At 36.7% G+C, this 15,737-nt stretch overlaps 1 protein-coding gene across 1 annotated transcript in view; it reads right to left on the bottom strand.

Annotated features, from left to right (window-relative positions):
* Nucleotides 1–15,004, bottom strand: part of DICER1 (dicer 1, ribonuclease III) — a 44,115-nt gene extending 29,111 nt beyond the window's left edge. The window contains 10 exon segments of the mRNA XM_019918455.3: nt 101–343; nt 1,576–1,708; nt 7,457–7,929; nt 9,227–9,395; nt 11,249–11,409; nt 11,869–12,003; nt 12,922–13,052; nt 14,033–14,195; nt 14,842–14,961; nt 14,963–15,004. Of these exon segments, the coding sequence (XP_019774014.2) occupies nt 101–343; nt 1,576–1,708; nt 7,457–7,929; nt 9,227–9,395; nt 11,249–11,409; nt 11,869–12,003; nt 12,922–13,052; nt 14,033–14,195; nt 14,842–14,961; nt 14,963–14,989 (1,755 nt within the window). The 5' untranslated portion in view covers nt 14,990–15,004.
* Nucleotides 15,005–15,737: the final 733 nt, after the last annotated feature.

Genomic DNA, 15,737 nt, shown 5'->3' with positions numbered 1-15,737 from the left:
AATAGTGTACACACTGCACAGCTCTGTTGAGACTATTCTCTGAAGATAAAACTATTTCTAAACACATAAAAACAACTTAAAGATAACACATGAATCTTACCTTTTCAATAGCTTTGTATGTTTTAAGGTCCTCTTCAAAACTTTTTATTTTGTCTGTATCTGCTAACATTACATAATTAGAGATCGGTGCCCTCGCTCTTCCCTTAGATTGAACATAGGATCGATACTCTGTGGGCAGATCAAAACGAACCACCAAGTTGCATTTCGGTATGTCAACACCCTCCTCCACAATACTTGTTGCAATAAGCAGGTTGGTTTCATGTGCTCGAAATTTCCTAAGTACCTGAAAAAAAATCCACCAAGGATAGCAATTCTAAGAAATTTTCCAAAGAAAACAATGTAGTAAAATTAAGGGACAACTGTCATTTCTGACAATACTCTGAGCACGCTTAATCCAGGCCAGGCTGAAGATGATGATAACACCTCACAAAACTCGAGACGCATGAACACGTGACATTTTCAACTGAATATGCCTTGAAAAATTCAAGTGCCTTTCTATTTTACAGAAGCACCCACGGACAAATCACAGCCTTCAAGATGAAGGCGCTGGCTTCTTTAATAACCAAAGTGACCAAACGAATCCCCTTCTGGCGTCCTGTTGCCATTCTGAGCCTCCGTAATGGGATCTTATGGCTGTGAGTTTGTGCCAACATCCCTCCAAAGATGTCAAAACTCTTACTCTAAAATCCCTAAATCACTTGGAATTAAAAATTACAAGCAAAGCATTACTTATCTTCTGGCATCTTAGGACACATTTAAGGGATCAGAAATGATTTTTTTTTTAAAGTGAAAAATGTTTTCATACCAGATTTAAGGTAACATCGTTTCCCAATCCAGAATAAGTTAAATACGAAAGTAAGTTGGGTTTTAGACTGATCTGTCAGACTCTGGCTGTTAGACTCCCCAAACTTGGAATATTACCAAAGAGCTATCACATAGAAATGACTTCAACGTGAATTATTCTGCTACTTTTAAGTTAAATAACAAATTTTAAATAAAAAGTTTTTACTTGCAAGCTGGAACACTATATTAAGTTTTAGCATCTTTACAATGCTATTTCCTATACCAAAATCTTAAAAAGCATGAAAAAAAGTAGGCCAAAATCTTTAAAATGTATTGTTATTTTTAAAGGATTCAACCAAGGCAGGACTTTAAGTAGAAAACAAAACACTTTCTAGGAAAACATTTCAGTTTGTTGCTTCAGAGTCGTATGGAGTCAACAGGGGTTAAGTTTACACAAGCTTTCTTTTCCTATAAAATGCAGTTGTGTGCCATCAGCCCGATAATGGAAGACAAAATGGGTGATGGCGATTAAGACACAGAACTGATTTTCCAGATAGATTCTCAACGTATGAATCACTATACAGCTACCGCAAAGGAGACGGCTAGTTTCTATGAACAAGTACTCTATATTCCCAAAAAATGCAGAGGAACTATGAAGAAAGGAAGTTCCTATGGGCAAAGTTTGTGTATGTTCTGAAAATTGTTATTGTACAATTATTTGAACTTAGTTACCTCTTCCTGCTTTCTGAATTCCGCTTCCATCTGTTTGTTGCGAGGCTGATTCTTTCCAATGCCATGTCCAGTTATAAAATTGCTGCTGATGTAAGCCAGCTCTGGATCTTGTTTGCCAGCTTCCTTTATCAATCTAAGAAAATTATACACATTTGGAAGTTAAGCACTGCTGAGGGAAAAAAATTTAAACTTTTGTTTCTAAGGTCTCCCTTAAAATGGAAATACATATCCTTTTGCCAACATACCTAACAAAATAGTCGTGTTTTTTTTTTTTCAACTAGCTTAAAAAGAAATCACTGTCGCTCTTCTCTGAGTCGATCTGTGGACCAAATACTTATAACACCAAATACAGGGCTGATTTACACTGATGAATGAAATGGTCACAGTCCCTCAAACTTTCTAATTTGGCAGTGATGACCTTCATAGAAATGTGGCCCAGGAGGGGACAGCGCTAGGCAAAGAGAAACATGGATTCCTCATGTATTTTGGCTTTAGTCCAAGTCTCATAATGAAAAAACCACACACTCTTTCTCAACGCACTTCCCTAAGCACACACACAACTTGCAGCAATGGTCATGCCCTTGTGTCCACGGCCAAACTTACGCAAAGTACCAAATACCCCAAAGGAATACTTCATTCTCCTCTGCACGTAGTAAGAGAGTTCCAGCTGTGCATGAAAAGAAGTGCGTTATTTCTTTTAGATTTACCCCAGCACTCTGTACCACTGGAAGCACGGCTCTAGGGAAAGCGATGCCTCCATCCCCTGCTAAGCATCTCCATTCCCAACACTCATGTCCCTGGGCAGGCTGCTGACCACAGTTCTGCATAAAAGGCCACTGAGCTTCGGCACTGCAAGGCCAAGAGAGTTCCCACCCCATCCTGTCAGGAAAGAGCACATACTCCCGAGCTCATCTCCCTTTCTGCCTGCACCTCTGTATTAACCCAGAACGCTTGTCCGCTCAGACGGGTCCTCCACTAAGAAACGGAAAAGAGCTACAGGACGGGCTCACATTACAAGGGTGCAGAAGGTTAACAGTTAGTGTTGCCATTACAGCTATTTTGGAAATATCCACATTCAAAAACTCAGCACACAGGATAAATGGTTCCACACCTGACCTAAGCGATTCCATATGGTTCTTCTGAAGTCAGACAACATAGTATAAATTCCTAATAGAAAACTGCATTTTTAAGTCAAACCATTCTTTTTTTTTTTCCCCAATAAGTACATGAAACAGGCTAATATCAAAGCCCTGGAAGAAACCTTGAAGGGCCATCTAGAATATCTTCCTGCCTCCAAATCAGTAAAACACTTGTGTGTCTAGGTTAGTTTGAGAGTCTGCTCTATAGTTTAAGTACTTAAAAAGTTCAAAATCAGAAACTTCTTTACTATGTTCCAAGATCCGTTTAGTTATTATAAACTTATGATGTCAGTAACAGAAAACAGTGCTACATGCAAACGGCATGCCCCCAAATCTAAAATATGAAATTAATTATCTTAGAAATAATATATACTTCCAAATTTTAGTTTATGTAAATCAGCAGCAATTTGAACATAACAGAGGTTTTAAAAAATGCATTTCAAGTTACTCCTAATTAGGTATACAATGTATTTTAATTTGCCTAAAAAAATAAATCTGGTAGACTTCAACTAGCTGAGAAACAGAAGCACTACAAGTACATTTATTTCTCCTTAATCAGACTCTCACCAGTATGCCGGGAAGAGAAGAAGCAATGTGCACATTAATAATAAAAAAAAAGTCTCTTATAAGCAATAGCTGAATTCTATATACCTACGCTGACAATGTTTAAAGAGAAAAATTTCTCTGTCAGATAAATTTAAGAAATCCCTGCAAAGTTATGGGCTTCCAGAGAAACAAAACAAGGTCTACTGTTGTCAGGGAGCTTGTTACTGAGTAACACACACTGCCTAGAGATCTCACAGTACCACAGAATTGCTGGGACAGAGTCTTATTTGTTTCTTTTAATTTTATACTGAGTTTATGAGAGTTGTTCCACAAGCAAGCTGTTTGATAAAGAATGCTGTTCTCTAGTGCACAGAGTTTCTCAAACAATCTATAGCAAAGAACCGGTTATTTTTTTCCTAATTTCAAACTCACCCGAAACCAAAATTTTTGTAAAATTCCACGAAAATTAACTACTAAGAAAATGTAACTTTAAAAGCATTAAAATTCAATGGCCAATTGTATAACATTCAGCAGACATAAAAAACTAAGAGTTTATGAATATAACTGTATGACATTCAGAGGACATAATTTACTCTTAAAACTAAGAGTTTATGCTTACCCTCAATCTCTGTATCTCACTCAACGCAGCTGGCACAGACCCACAGGTCACAGTGCATGTGTGTGTGCACACAGCCGCCCCAAGTACAATGTCAGGTGGAAAGACTGCCATTTCTATATACAGTGTCTCTTATTAACAACCCAGTAAGAGAGGGAGGTATTATTACTATTTTATAGATGAAGATGCTGAGACTTTAAAAAGGTAAATAACTTGCACAAAACATACACCTATAAAGTGAGTAGAAATAAAAGGAACCAGGGCTCCTTGGAGAAGTGGCTGATCCTATGCAAGAAAAATACAAGATGAGCCTGGAACATCTTGCAGTGCCAGAAAGTAAGGAAGTGTTCAAAACACAAAAGGATGAGGGCATGTCAAAGGGACACAGGAGCTAACCTCAAACAGCCCCCAACGGCCCGGGGTGGAACGACTTATACAAAAAAAAAAAAAAAAAAAAAAAAAAACTAGTATCAGATTATAACCGAAGTATAAAATAAACAAACACGAGTTCATAATGATAAAAGAACATGATTCAACAAATATAAACAGATAAATAGGATAAAAGAGACACACTTTCCTTACAGAAGAATTTCTGTAACATACATATATAAGCCCCTCTCCAGGAATGAAACTGAATCCCTCCCTCCCCAGAATAAACTAGATTTGGTGACTTGCTTCCAAAGAATTAAGTAAGAAAAGAGAAAAACAATAACTTTCCCGTGGAGAAAACTGGCAAACGCAATCATAATCACATGATGAAGTCTAACATCACCAGTGATGCTCTGTGTTAATACCATGAATCCCTCTGAGACGAAGTGACCAGAAGGGCACTTCACGTCTGTAGTATTCTTCCAAATCCTAAAACCCAGTCTAATCCTGAGAAAAACATCAGACAAATTCAAACTGAGAGGCCTTCTACAAAATATCTGATCAGTACTCCTCAAGAGTATCAAAGTCATCAAAAACAAGGAAAGAAGACGCTGTAACAGACCAAAGGAAATTAGGGAAATAAAACAACTAAATGAACTCTGGTACACCTTGGATTAAAAAGAGGACATTAATAGGGATTTCCCTGGTGGTCCAGTGGGTAAGACTCTGCGCTCCCAATGCAGGGGCCTGGGTTCAATCCCTGGTCAGGGAACTAGATCCCACATGCATGCCGCAACTAAAGATCCTGCATGCCGCAACAAAGATCCCATGTGCCGCAGCTAAGACCCAGTGCAGCCAAAACAAATAAATAAATATATATATTATTTTTTTTAGAAAAAAGAGGACATTAATGGAAAAACTGGTGAAAGTCACACAATACTAGTAAATTACACACTGAAAAGAGCTCTAGACTTGGAGAGTGGAAACCACTTTCTGCCACTTGATACTTGCGTTACTTTAGGAGGTCACAAACTGAGTGTTATTTTCCTCATCTATGATATAGTAAAAACATCTACCTTCTTCCCTCATGGACTGTTCTGAAATTTTAAAAAATATATAAAGGTAAATTATAAATGATAAGGCCCTAAACACAAAAGGCAAAAGAAAAACTATAAACAGAAGACTGTACACATACTACATTATCTATAGAAGTAGCTGTGATTTATTTTTTTAATTAGGAGAATAGAAAACTGCCTGTGTATTACAATAGCTTGTACTCCCATTAAACTGTTCACTGAAGAAGGGTTTTTCCTCCCATTAAACTGATGGAAGGAAAGAATCTGGATTTCAGGAAGTTTTTCTAAGCTTATTAAAAAGCTTACCGGGACAAGACCTCTATTGTATATTTAATTAGCTGCCCATAAAGCCAAGCCTCAAACCGCTCCTGATTCATCATCCAACACTGAATTCCAGCCACATTTTATGAAAGTTGATCACAACTAATCTGATCCTCAGAGTCAACAGGAAGTAACATTGACTTCTGATAAACCTTTTCAGGCTAATATTCCTGCAGTGAAAGCGAGTACATCTCTACACTTAAAAACGCATGCAGAAAAGCGGGGAAAGGAAGAAAATGAACCCCGACTTCTCTCCAAGCCCCAGAAAATTTATTTAATTCTTAAACCATCCTGTATAGGGGCAGGGAGTACGTCTATAACTCGGCTTACAACTGTGCCAACGCTAAACTTTTCTGACCCCCAAAATGCCTTTCCCCCATTCTAAGAAACAACCCGAACAGATACGCACTCCCTGGACTGTCTCCTGGCAGCCTTCCCACTGGAAAGCACTGGTTTTTAGTGTTCTGTCATACTCAAGGGCATTATGATTACACAAAGAACTGAAAACTAGGAGGCAGAATATCAGGATTCTAGAGTTGTCTCTGCCACTGACTGGCAATTTAACTCAGAGCAAATCACTTTTCCTCCTGAGGCCTTTCTCTTTTTTATAAAAGTAAGTGGCTTGGATTAGATAGTCAGTGAAGTCCCTTTCCAACCTTAAACTTCTGATTCCAATGTAATTCCCTACCTGAAGTTACTTTACCTCCTATTCATCACAAGGATCAGGCCCAATGACTATGAAAATTACCAGACCGAAAACCGCCAGATGACTTCCCCAGAGTCCAATTTCTCGTTATTCAAGTAAGTTCTCGAGGCCCCCAAACAGTCAGAGCAGTTTGAAAAAAAAAAAAAAAAAATCCCAAATTACCTCAGGAAACAAAGCTTAATTTCTCCTCAGAGATCAATACTTGCAGAAAAGGCTCTTAGGGATCAACTTTGGCCAATTAATGGATCTTGTAGAAAAGTAGATTGAAGTGCAAAATAAGGACCCTTTTTGGCCCTTGTAAACAGTAGAGCATCCATCCACAAGTCAAAAGAACCATACAGTAAGTGACCATTTGACACAAATCTGAAGTGTAGCTCCTCAGCTGGCTGGGTCTATATTCAGGAAAAATACACTTCTATTGAAGAAGGGAGTAGGGTGGGAATTCACAACCTAATTGGCATTCGCTGTCACCTTTGCCAATATCCTCTGAATTCCTCCCTAACATTTTTATTTTCCTCTGATTCAGAAAATTTTAATATGTAGTCTATGAACCAATCCAAATTTCAAATCCAGCTGCTGAAAACTTTTCACTGCAAACGTGCCAACTTGAATCGACACTTGGTAAGGAAAAAAGCTAACACAGAAAAATTAGCCACAGTAACACCCCGATAAAATTTATCTTTAAGATTTACCTGAAGGAGAAAGCTTGGTGTGAAATGCTCAACACAATGCCTAACACATCATAGTCACAGGTTAGTAAATATCTAACTGAATCTAACAATTAATATAAAACAAGGAATGCTTTACTGTAATGTAACGATTTTTCTACACTTGCACTCTATTTTAATGGATTAGAAAAGATTAGCACCCTTTAGGGGAAAAAACCTCAGTCATATCAAATCTAGCCTTCGGGGAAAGCTACTGTGTATATAAACATCCTGTCAATCCCAGTAGAGCGTAACACATGAGTTACGGGGATGGTGCCAAGAGTACAGGACACTTGCATCAAAGCCTTCTGGCAGCTCTTAAAGCTATTACAACACATCACTTCACAAAACAAAGAGCTGCCTGTTCTACTATGGGAAAAATGTTAATCTTAGAGATTTACCTGTTTAAGACAACTGCTGTATATCTTCTTTCCACAAAAATAATTCCACACAAAATATTGGTAAATGGAGAAGGAAAATTTGTCTCCGGCTTTTCTTTTTCTTCAATTTCTTCATCCTCCTCATCATCCTCAGAATCACTCCAAGACACGTAATTATCCTGATTCCTATTATTATACCACTCAACGCTTTCAAACTGCTGTCGCTCATACGGTTTATATTTGCGTAAGATTTCAAGCAGTTTTATTACTTTCGGAGTTACAAATTTCAGGTCAAGTGAGGCAGGTGAGAAGTGCTCTTCACATAGTGCATGGATTTTCCTTAGGAAAGTGTCTGTAAACAATAGAAATTTCCTGTGCAGCTCCTCTTGTTCGTGTTTGATATGTTTCTGTAGTTCTCTTACCATCATTCCAGCTACTTTATCTGCACACCAGGGTCCCAGAACTACCAATACCGCACGACAGTCTGAGAGTATCTACAAAACAATGTAAAGGCCCAAATGCTAAACAATAATCATGTAGTTATTTTCATATGGAGTTTAACTGGGATTTAAGTTGTCTTTGGTCTGCCCCTTCAAAATAAATTTACCCCTCTAATATAAACACTGAGGTTAATTCCCCAAGGTTAGGGGGAAGGGCCAATGGTCTTTTCAAGCTCTACTTTTTCACATATATGCCCAGAACCATCCTTTTGTTTTCCCCAGCGAAAATAATCAAATAAGAGAAATTAAAAGATGCAACTGTATACAGTTAATAAAGCAATTTTAGAACTGTGATTAGTTCAAAGTACAACTGAGTCATTTACTTCTAGGTAAATATGCAAAGAACTATGTAGCAGAATATACATATACATGTACATGCAAATGCAACAGAGTATGTAATTTTATTCTAGGTATCAAAGAAAAACAAAACAATTTTCCTTGAACTCTATCTATGCCCAGAGTGCCACATCTTACAAGCCGAGCTCAGAGCAGAATGTAAATCCTTATTAAAGCTAAAAACTGAGGGACTGCCAGTTCTGCAGGCAAGTAAAAGACACACTGGGTTGAACATGGACTTAATGAGAAGACAAGTGTTGAGCAGAGCCTGGGCACTGCTGCTCCAGAAGAAAACCAGCAGGAGAGAATTAAGACTTAGATTCAGTACAGTGCTACCGTTCCCAACTGGCTGCAAAGTCCTGGGACAATGGTTCTCAAGTTTTAATGGCATCGGGATAACTGAAGGGCTCGTCAAATCTCAGACTGCTGGACCCCACCCACAGAGCTTCAAATTCAGCAGGTCAAGGGTGGGGCCTGTCATCTGCATGTCTAAAAAGTTCCAGAGGGAAGCTGCTCATCTAGGGCCCACACTTTGAAGGCCACCGTCCTAAGGAATTGCTTCTCAAAGTTGCACTGTTCAGGGATGACGAGCTCATATCCAGTCACATACAAAGAAAGAGCCGAAGAATTCATTCAGCCCGGGGGTTTGATCAGGAACTAATTCATCTGACCAAGAAAAAAAAAAAAAAAAAACTGGACTCACTTCTTATACTTAAATAATCATGACATCTCCTTAAACCAGGGAGGTCTACATTTAATAATATAACTGTCTGTCGGGTAATAGTACACTCAACCCAATGCGATACATTCAACAAAAAATGTCCAGAGATAAGAAGGTAAGGCCTTAAACTAAAATGTATATAAAACAGCCTCATTAGAAGAATATTCATTTCAACATTAAAAGTAAATAGAAGCCTTTTATTATACTCCCCATACTTACTTTGTATATGCTTACCTGTTTAGAAATTAAAGTAGAATCTCTTTCTTTTGAATGTACAGATATGTTACAGTCATTGATAAAATTAAGTGCTTCTTCTAATTCCATCAGCAGTCTTTCATAAAGCCCACTTCTGTCAGTAAATGGTCCACAGTCTACCACAATCTCACATGGCTGAGAAGTATATCTTTAATATCAGAAACAAAAGTTGTCAACACACAATACACAAATTCACTCCAGCATTAATTATGTATCTAAACCAAAAAAGAAACTTCCTATTTTCATTTGGAGTAACAAGCAGGCTCACAACAAGCATTCCTAAAGTGGTGCTCCTTCTATCCGTACTGTGATTGCCTGTTAGGTCTCAATATGAATTTTGTTACTGCATTATTATCCCAGGTTTTTCATTTGGTTTTTTAGGTTTAGCCTTTCATCTTTTGCCCCCTTAGGCATCATCCAGAATGAGAAACAATGTTAGTCAAAATACTCAAGAAACTCAATAATGATGATTTCTCAGAAGCAGAAATAGGGAAGGGGGAGGGGAGAAGATCATAGAGAGGAAGTGTTACCATTAAATTTATCCATTTCCACACTATTTGAAAACGTTTAGCATTTGCAAATGTCAATTTTATTTTTAATGTGTTTTTAACATATCTTCATAAGGAAACCTCCCCCAAATTTCAGTCAATTACATTATCATTCACGTAATTGGATCTTTCATGACTTTCAAATACGACAACCAGAACAACACACAAAATCCTAAAAGCACATATAATAATTAATTAAGGAAAAGAAACACAATAAAGACATATTTAAATACTACAGTTTTCATTATTCCCAAAGAGAATTTTTAAGAGTCACATTTTGAGAATTAGGTAATGCCAGACTCAACAGATTACTTACCAGTTTTACCCAAACACTCTAATTCCACTGCTTCTCCTAAAGACTTCAAGTAGTACAGGCCTACCAATCTAATTCAGGTCAGATAAAAGCAAAAGTACAGCCTTTCACTTCTACATCACAGACTGTCTTAGCTCAGGAAAATCAGAAAACAGCATGTCCTTAAGGCCATGAGATTTGTATTTCACCTTACATTTGGATTCATAAGTTTTATGAATCTACAAGTTACCTTTTCACCTCACTCCACAAAGAGAACTCTTTCCAAAATCCTACTAAATGACAGGTACACCACAAGGTGTTTTCCATGCCATCAAAGAATCCCTTGAAACCACTAATGCCATTTTACAGGCTCAGGAACAATAAATGACTCACTTGAAGTCACATGGCTTACAATTAGTGGAGCCAGTACTCAAAACCCATGTGTGACTTAACTTCATAACCTGAGAAATAAGTCATCTCTATTATAACTGTTCTAAGAACCACCGCTTGGTAATCTTTAACCTTGTTAAAGGCTATATCTAATAAGGGTATTTTAATATGAATTGAATTAGTTATATTTATTTAAAAATCTCATTTATATAGGCTCACTTCCACCAACTTACATCAAAAAGGCTGTTTGTGTCTGCACGTTTTAATGAAATTCGAAACAGCAACCCCTTCGAAAAGAGACAAACCTCAAAGTCATAAACATCTTCTCAGAAATTTACACCCACTTTCAAAACTAGAGGGTGTTTCCTATTATTTTAAAGCAGGTTGTAAAATATTGAATCCTGTAAATAAATAAATGCTCTTTCAAAGCATCATGTGGGACACGTGGGTCAAAACAACAAAGTGTCCACACTTGCAGAAAAGGACGCCGATTTCCTGAGTTCCCCAGTCCTCGTCAACACCAGCAAATAGGATGGGCCCGCGCTTATGAGGCATTTCCTCTTAAGGCAGAAACACCTCCGTTACTCTCTGTGGAAATAACATCAGATTCTTGCATTCGAAGATGACTATCCTGATAAGGAATTCTTAGCCTTGCTCTTTCCTTTTAATAGCCATTTGTTCTCTTAGAGACTATCTGGAAAGCACTGAGACTGAAGGCCTAAAACTGTCATAGCAGGTCTCATTAAAGCCAAGTCAATACGAAGTGCATACCTGTCTAAGACCACCAAGTCAGTTGCAGTTTCAGCATTACTCTTAAGAATTTTCTCCAGTTTCTGAATCTTTTCTTCCAATTCCTCTGGATCACATTTCCCATTTAAAATGGAAGCAGTTAGTCCCAAAATACGAGGACATGATGGACAATTTTCACAGAGCTAACAAAACAAAAGATACTGACAGTAAGGGATTCATTTTGCAAGGCCCTAACCAAAGAGACAGCATCCTAATAAAACATGTCAAGAAGACCTAACAAATACTAAAATTATCACTTATAGAATTACTGTAGCTTGTTTAAAAGATCAGTTTATCAAAAAGGAACATTTAAATATGCTATGATGGATTATGAATTCACTTATGATAGATCATATAATTTATTGATTTATATTATGTTTAAATTTTTACTATAGATTTAGAACTTGTTATAAATTTATTACAGTTTAATATTATAGGTTATAGATTTAAATGAACATTAATTTAATATTCATTCATTCATTCCTACACTGGAACCAAGTTCCCCAAACTGGTAACTAATACTGCTTTTGATCTATAAAAACATTGCTTATACTCAGTAATTTGACCTGCATTATTAAGACTGATAAAATCTAAAAACTTACCTTCATAATTTCTCGGTAGGGGTGGTCTAGGATTGCAAGATGACACTCATCGAACACCAAAAGGTTAATGTCTGATAGTGATAAGTAACCATTTTTCAAAACATTCAAGGCGACATAGCAAGTCATAACGAGAACCTAAAATAAAGCTGCTATCAGTATACAACACATGCCATTCACCTGCCTGGACACACTTCTATGAAATCACATTATGAAACCACTGTATTTTAGGTGAAGATTAAGACACTCATCAGTAAAAATTAAAACCCAAATCCTCAACGTATGGAAGCTCGTACTTGAGAACCAAGGTATAAAATTAGGAAAACGCGGAAAGAGACAAGAAAGAAAATTTTGATAATGGAGATCATGTTTTTATGATAAATCTACTAAATCTACTTCAGGTTTTTAGGTTCCTAGAGCCACAATTTTGACTGATAAGACCTATCAGTTTTATCACAGTTTTTCCCCATCAAACTGACAAGGTTTTCTGGAAGCAGACAGGGGCTTATCATTCTGTGGATTTTAAGTGCTTTACTAATGAGGGCTTTACCCCAATATGTAAGACATACTAGCAAACTGGGGACTGCTTAGGTTAGTTAGGAAGCATCTCTTAACCACTTCAGATCCAACACACGAAAGGCCCTCAACACAAGCTGGCTACATGGAAACGTCTACGAGGAAGTCTTCCATCAAGGACGCTAAGATCTCAACCAAGAAACGTCTCCAGTTTCAAGACATTTAACTCAAGAATAAACTTTGTGAAAGCAAGTTATCTGCAAGATGGAAATAGGTCATAGGAATTTGTGTTTTTCAAGCAAGTAAATCATACTGTAAAAGCTGTTTCTTTTCTATCGCATAAGAGCAATACATGTCAGTAATTTACCTGGCTTTAGGATGAGATTATAGTAAGAAAACACATGAGGGCTAGCTTCTAGGCTGACAAAGTACAGAAAAGTAGAGTTTTCAAACCTAATTCAGACAACCAAGGCTACAGATCATCTTATAAACCAAGGACTTGTACAGATTTATTAAGTGAATATTCTCTACAAGTCTTACCTGGTGCTTAGTAAACTCTTGGTTCCATTTCTCTTTTGTCCAAGATGCACTTACTTCCAGGTTTGAGTATTCCCCAACCTTGAGATCTGAGTGAGTTCTGACAGCTGACACTTGTTGAGCAACCTGGTTTGCTGATTACAAATATAATATTCCGTGTAAATATGAGAACTCTTCCCTAAATGGCTCTCTGGACTACTAACAGTTAAACAGTTAAGGAAATCCTTATTATTATATATTACACCTGACCACCAATTTTTTAGATAGCCAATTTAAAATCATATTTTCACAGTAATCTCCAAAACACACTTATTAGACTCACCACCCCACCCTCTGTCATTCACTTCAGAGAGCCTTATACCACCTTCCTTCTTTAAAGGTGATTTTTCCCCAATCTAAGAATGTAATTTCTAGGTTGGAATGGCAACTACTCCAGATCCACCCTTCCTGTTTTCTTCAATAAAATCAGACTGTATCACCAAGAAATAAGACAGACTAGTATGTATTTAAAGCACATGAGAACATCACATGCTGAGACAATCTAAAAAATAAAAAAGAAGAGGAGTGACATGGTTATATTAGTACCCGAGCAGTTTATGTTCACATTTTATACTTTTTAGTTTAATATCTAATCCCAAACACATAAAACCCAGTACTTTAAACTCTTACTGAATATCTAACTTTTAAGTTAAGCATCTAACTTTCTTTCTACAACTGGTATAGCAAGATCATAAATCAAAGTTACCTATTTCATAATCAAGCACCTTTTGATACACTGTGTGAAGCTAAAACATCAAAAACAAAAATAACTACTTAGATCAGATTATATTCCGAAAGTAATCCTTCAAAAAAAATGCAGAATCGGAATTAAATGCAATTACGTTTTAGAAAAAGCTGAAGTTTAACACCTATGAAGTAAGATGACTAACATTTAAGAGAAATACTATGAAGTTAAGAAATAAGACAGAATGATATTTCTGCTTCAACAAACATTATTCATCAACCTCTCTATACTTTCAAGAGTTTAACTTAATACCCACAGAAAAAATCTCCTTAACCATAAAATCTCATCCAGTTTTCCTCCACACAATTTGATAAAATAATTTTTTATTACCAGAGTTGACCAAGAACACCGTCCTTTTGCCATTTCTGTTGAAGTCTCCCCTGATCTGATAGGACAGCTCTTTAGTGAGTAGTACTGCAATAAACGTCTTCCCTGAGCCAGTGTTTAAACAGACTATGGTATTATGATCCAGAGCTGCTTCAAGCAGTTCAACCTAGAAATACAGTGGGAAAAAGAGATTATACACTTCTTATCTAAGTACAGAATTTACAAAATTGGATTTGTTTTAATTCAGAAAATTTCACTGTTTTCTAAAATCTTCCTCCAACAAATCTGCCCCTTCAAAGAGCATACGTTCTACATCTTTATATAAGAATAATAATCAGAGGCATTAAAATACCGGTTACACATAGCTGTGCTGTGTAAATGTGTTGAAATGGCATTTACAATTTCTTTAAGAATTATTTTCACAGGGACAGAAAACTTCTCTAGAATAATATGAACTGAAATGACTATAACCATGGTTCTTCTGCCAGTCCAAGGTTGTTCAAACCAATCTCAATTCCTACCCAGATCATGAGGACAGACACACCCAAATAGATACTAAGGAACAGTGAAGTTTTCACAGGGGAAAAAAAAAAAAAGAAAAAGAAATTTCACCAATAAAACTATCAAATCAATTACCCAGCAGATGTTAGAAAAGAAAAGGACTATTAAGAAAAAAAGTATCTGGAATGAGAAAATTAATCAGAAGAGGAAAGCTTGAAAAGGTAAAGGAGTTTTATATAAGTTGTGTCAACTGTATGCTAATTTATTCCATTTTAGTGAAAATGCTCCAGTATTAGTGTTCTCATTAGTACCTGATATTTTCTTGGCGTATAAATGTTATCATGAATTGCTTCTTGTTGCCATGGCAGTCCAAAGAAAGGACCCATTGGTGAGGAAGCAGGGGTCATGAGCTGCAGGCCTGCCATGCTGAGGGGTTGCAAAGCAGGGCTTTTCATTCATCCAGTGTTTCTTTCATTGCATTTTTGTTCTAGCACAGCTTACTACAAAAGGGAAAAAGAATACCATTACACAACCATGCAGGGTTAAAAACAAAAGAAAGCACGGAAACAAGAGGAACATCAGAATATCATTCCTATGGGCCTTTTCAAACTCTTCATAATTGTTTTAGCTTTTTCGTGATCTAAGAGGATCGTTTTAAAAGTCAAGCATTCTGTACTCGCCAACCCAGCAATTCTACACCTAGAAACCTGTCTAAAAGAATTAGGCGGCTGCACAAAGAGGTAAACACATGAATATTTATTGCTGCATTATTACTTAAGAACAAGAAATAACCTTAAAATGAATTAATCAAAAATTAGCTAAGTAAATTATGGTCTAGTCTTAAAATAGAATACTATAAATCCATAAGATAAGACAGATCTGTATTTACTGACACAGAACTGTGTCCATAATATACCTTTAAGAGAAAATATGTACAGTATCGATGCCCTTTAAAATAACGTGTATATATACAAAACATGTAAATACATACGTAAATATATTTCAAACATTCTTTGTAAATTCTACGATGCTACTATTGATAAAATAATGAGAAAACTGTATGGAAGGCACTTCGCACTGTGCCTGCACACAGGAAGGATTCAAATGCCTGCCAACGTTTGGTCATTTTATCAAAGGACCATAAACACAGAAGGTCATTCTTCTCAATTGATAACCTATCACAACTGCACAGCTGCTCAACTATTTA

Source organism: Tursiops truncatus, chromosome 2, assembly GCF_011762595.2.
Source record: "Tursiops truncatus isolate mTurTru1 chromosome 2, mTurTru1.mat.Y, whole genome shotgun sequence".
In the NCBI taxonomy this organism is placed as follows: Eukaryota; Metazoa; Chordata; class Mammalia; order Artiodactyla; family Delphinidae; genus Tursiops; species Tursiops truncatus.
Note: the sequence above shows the minus strand (reverse complement) of the source record. Positions and strands in the feature narration are given on the sequence as shown.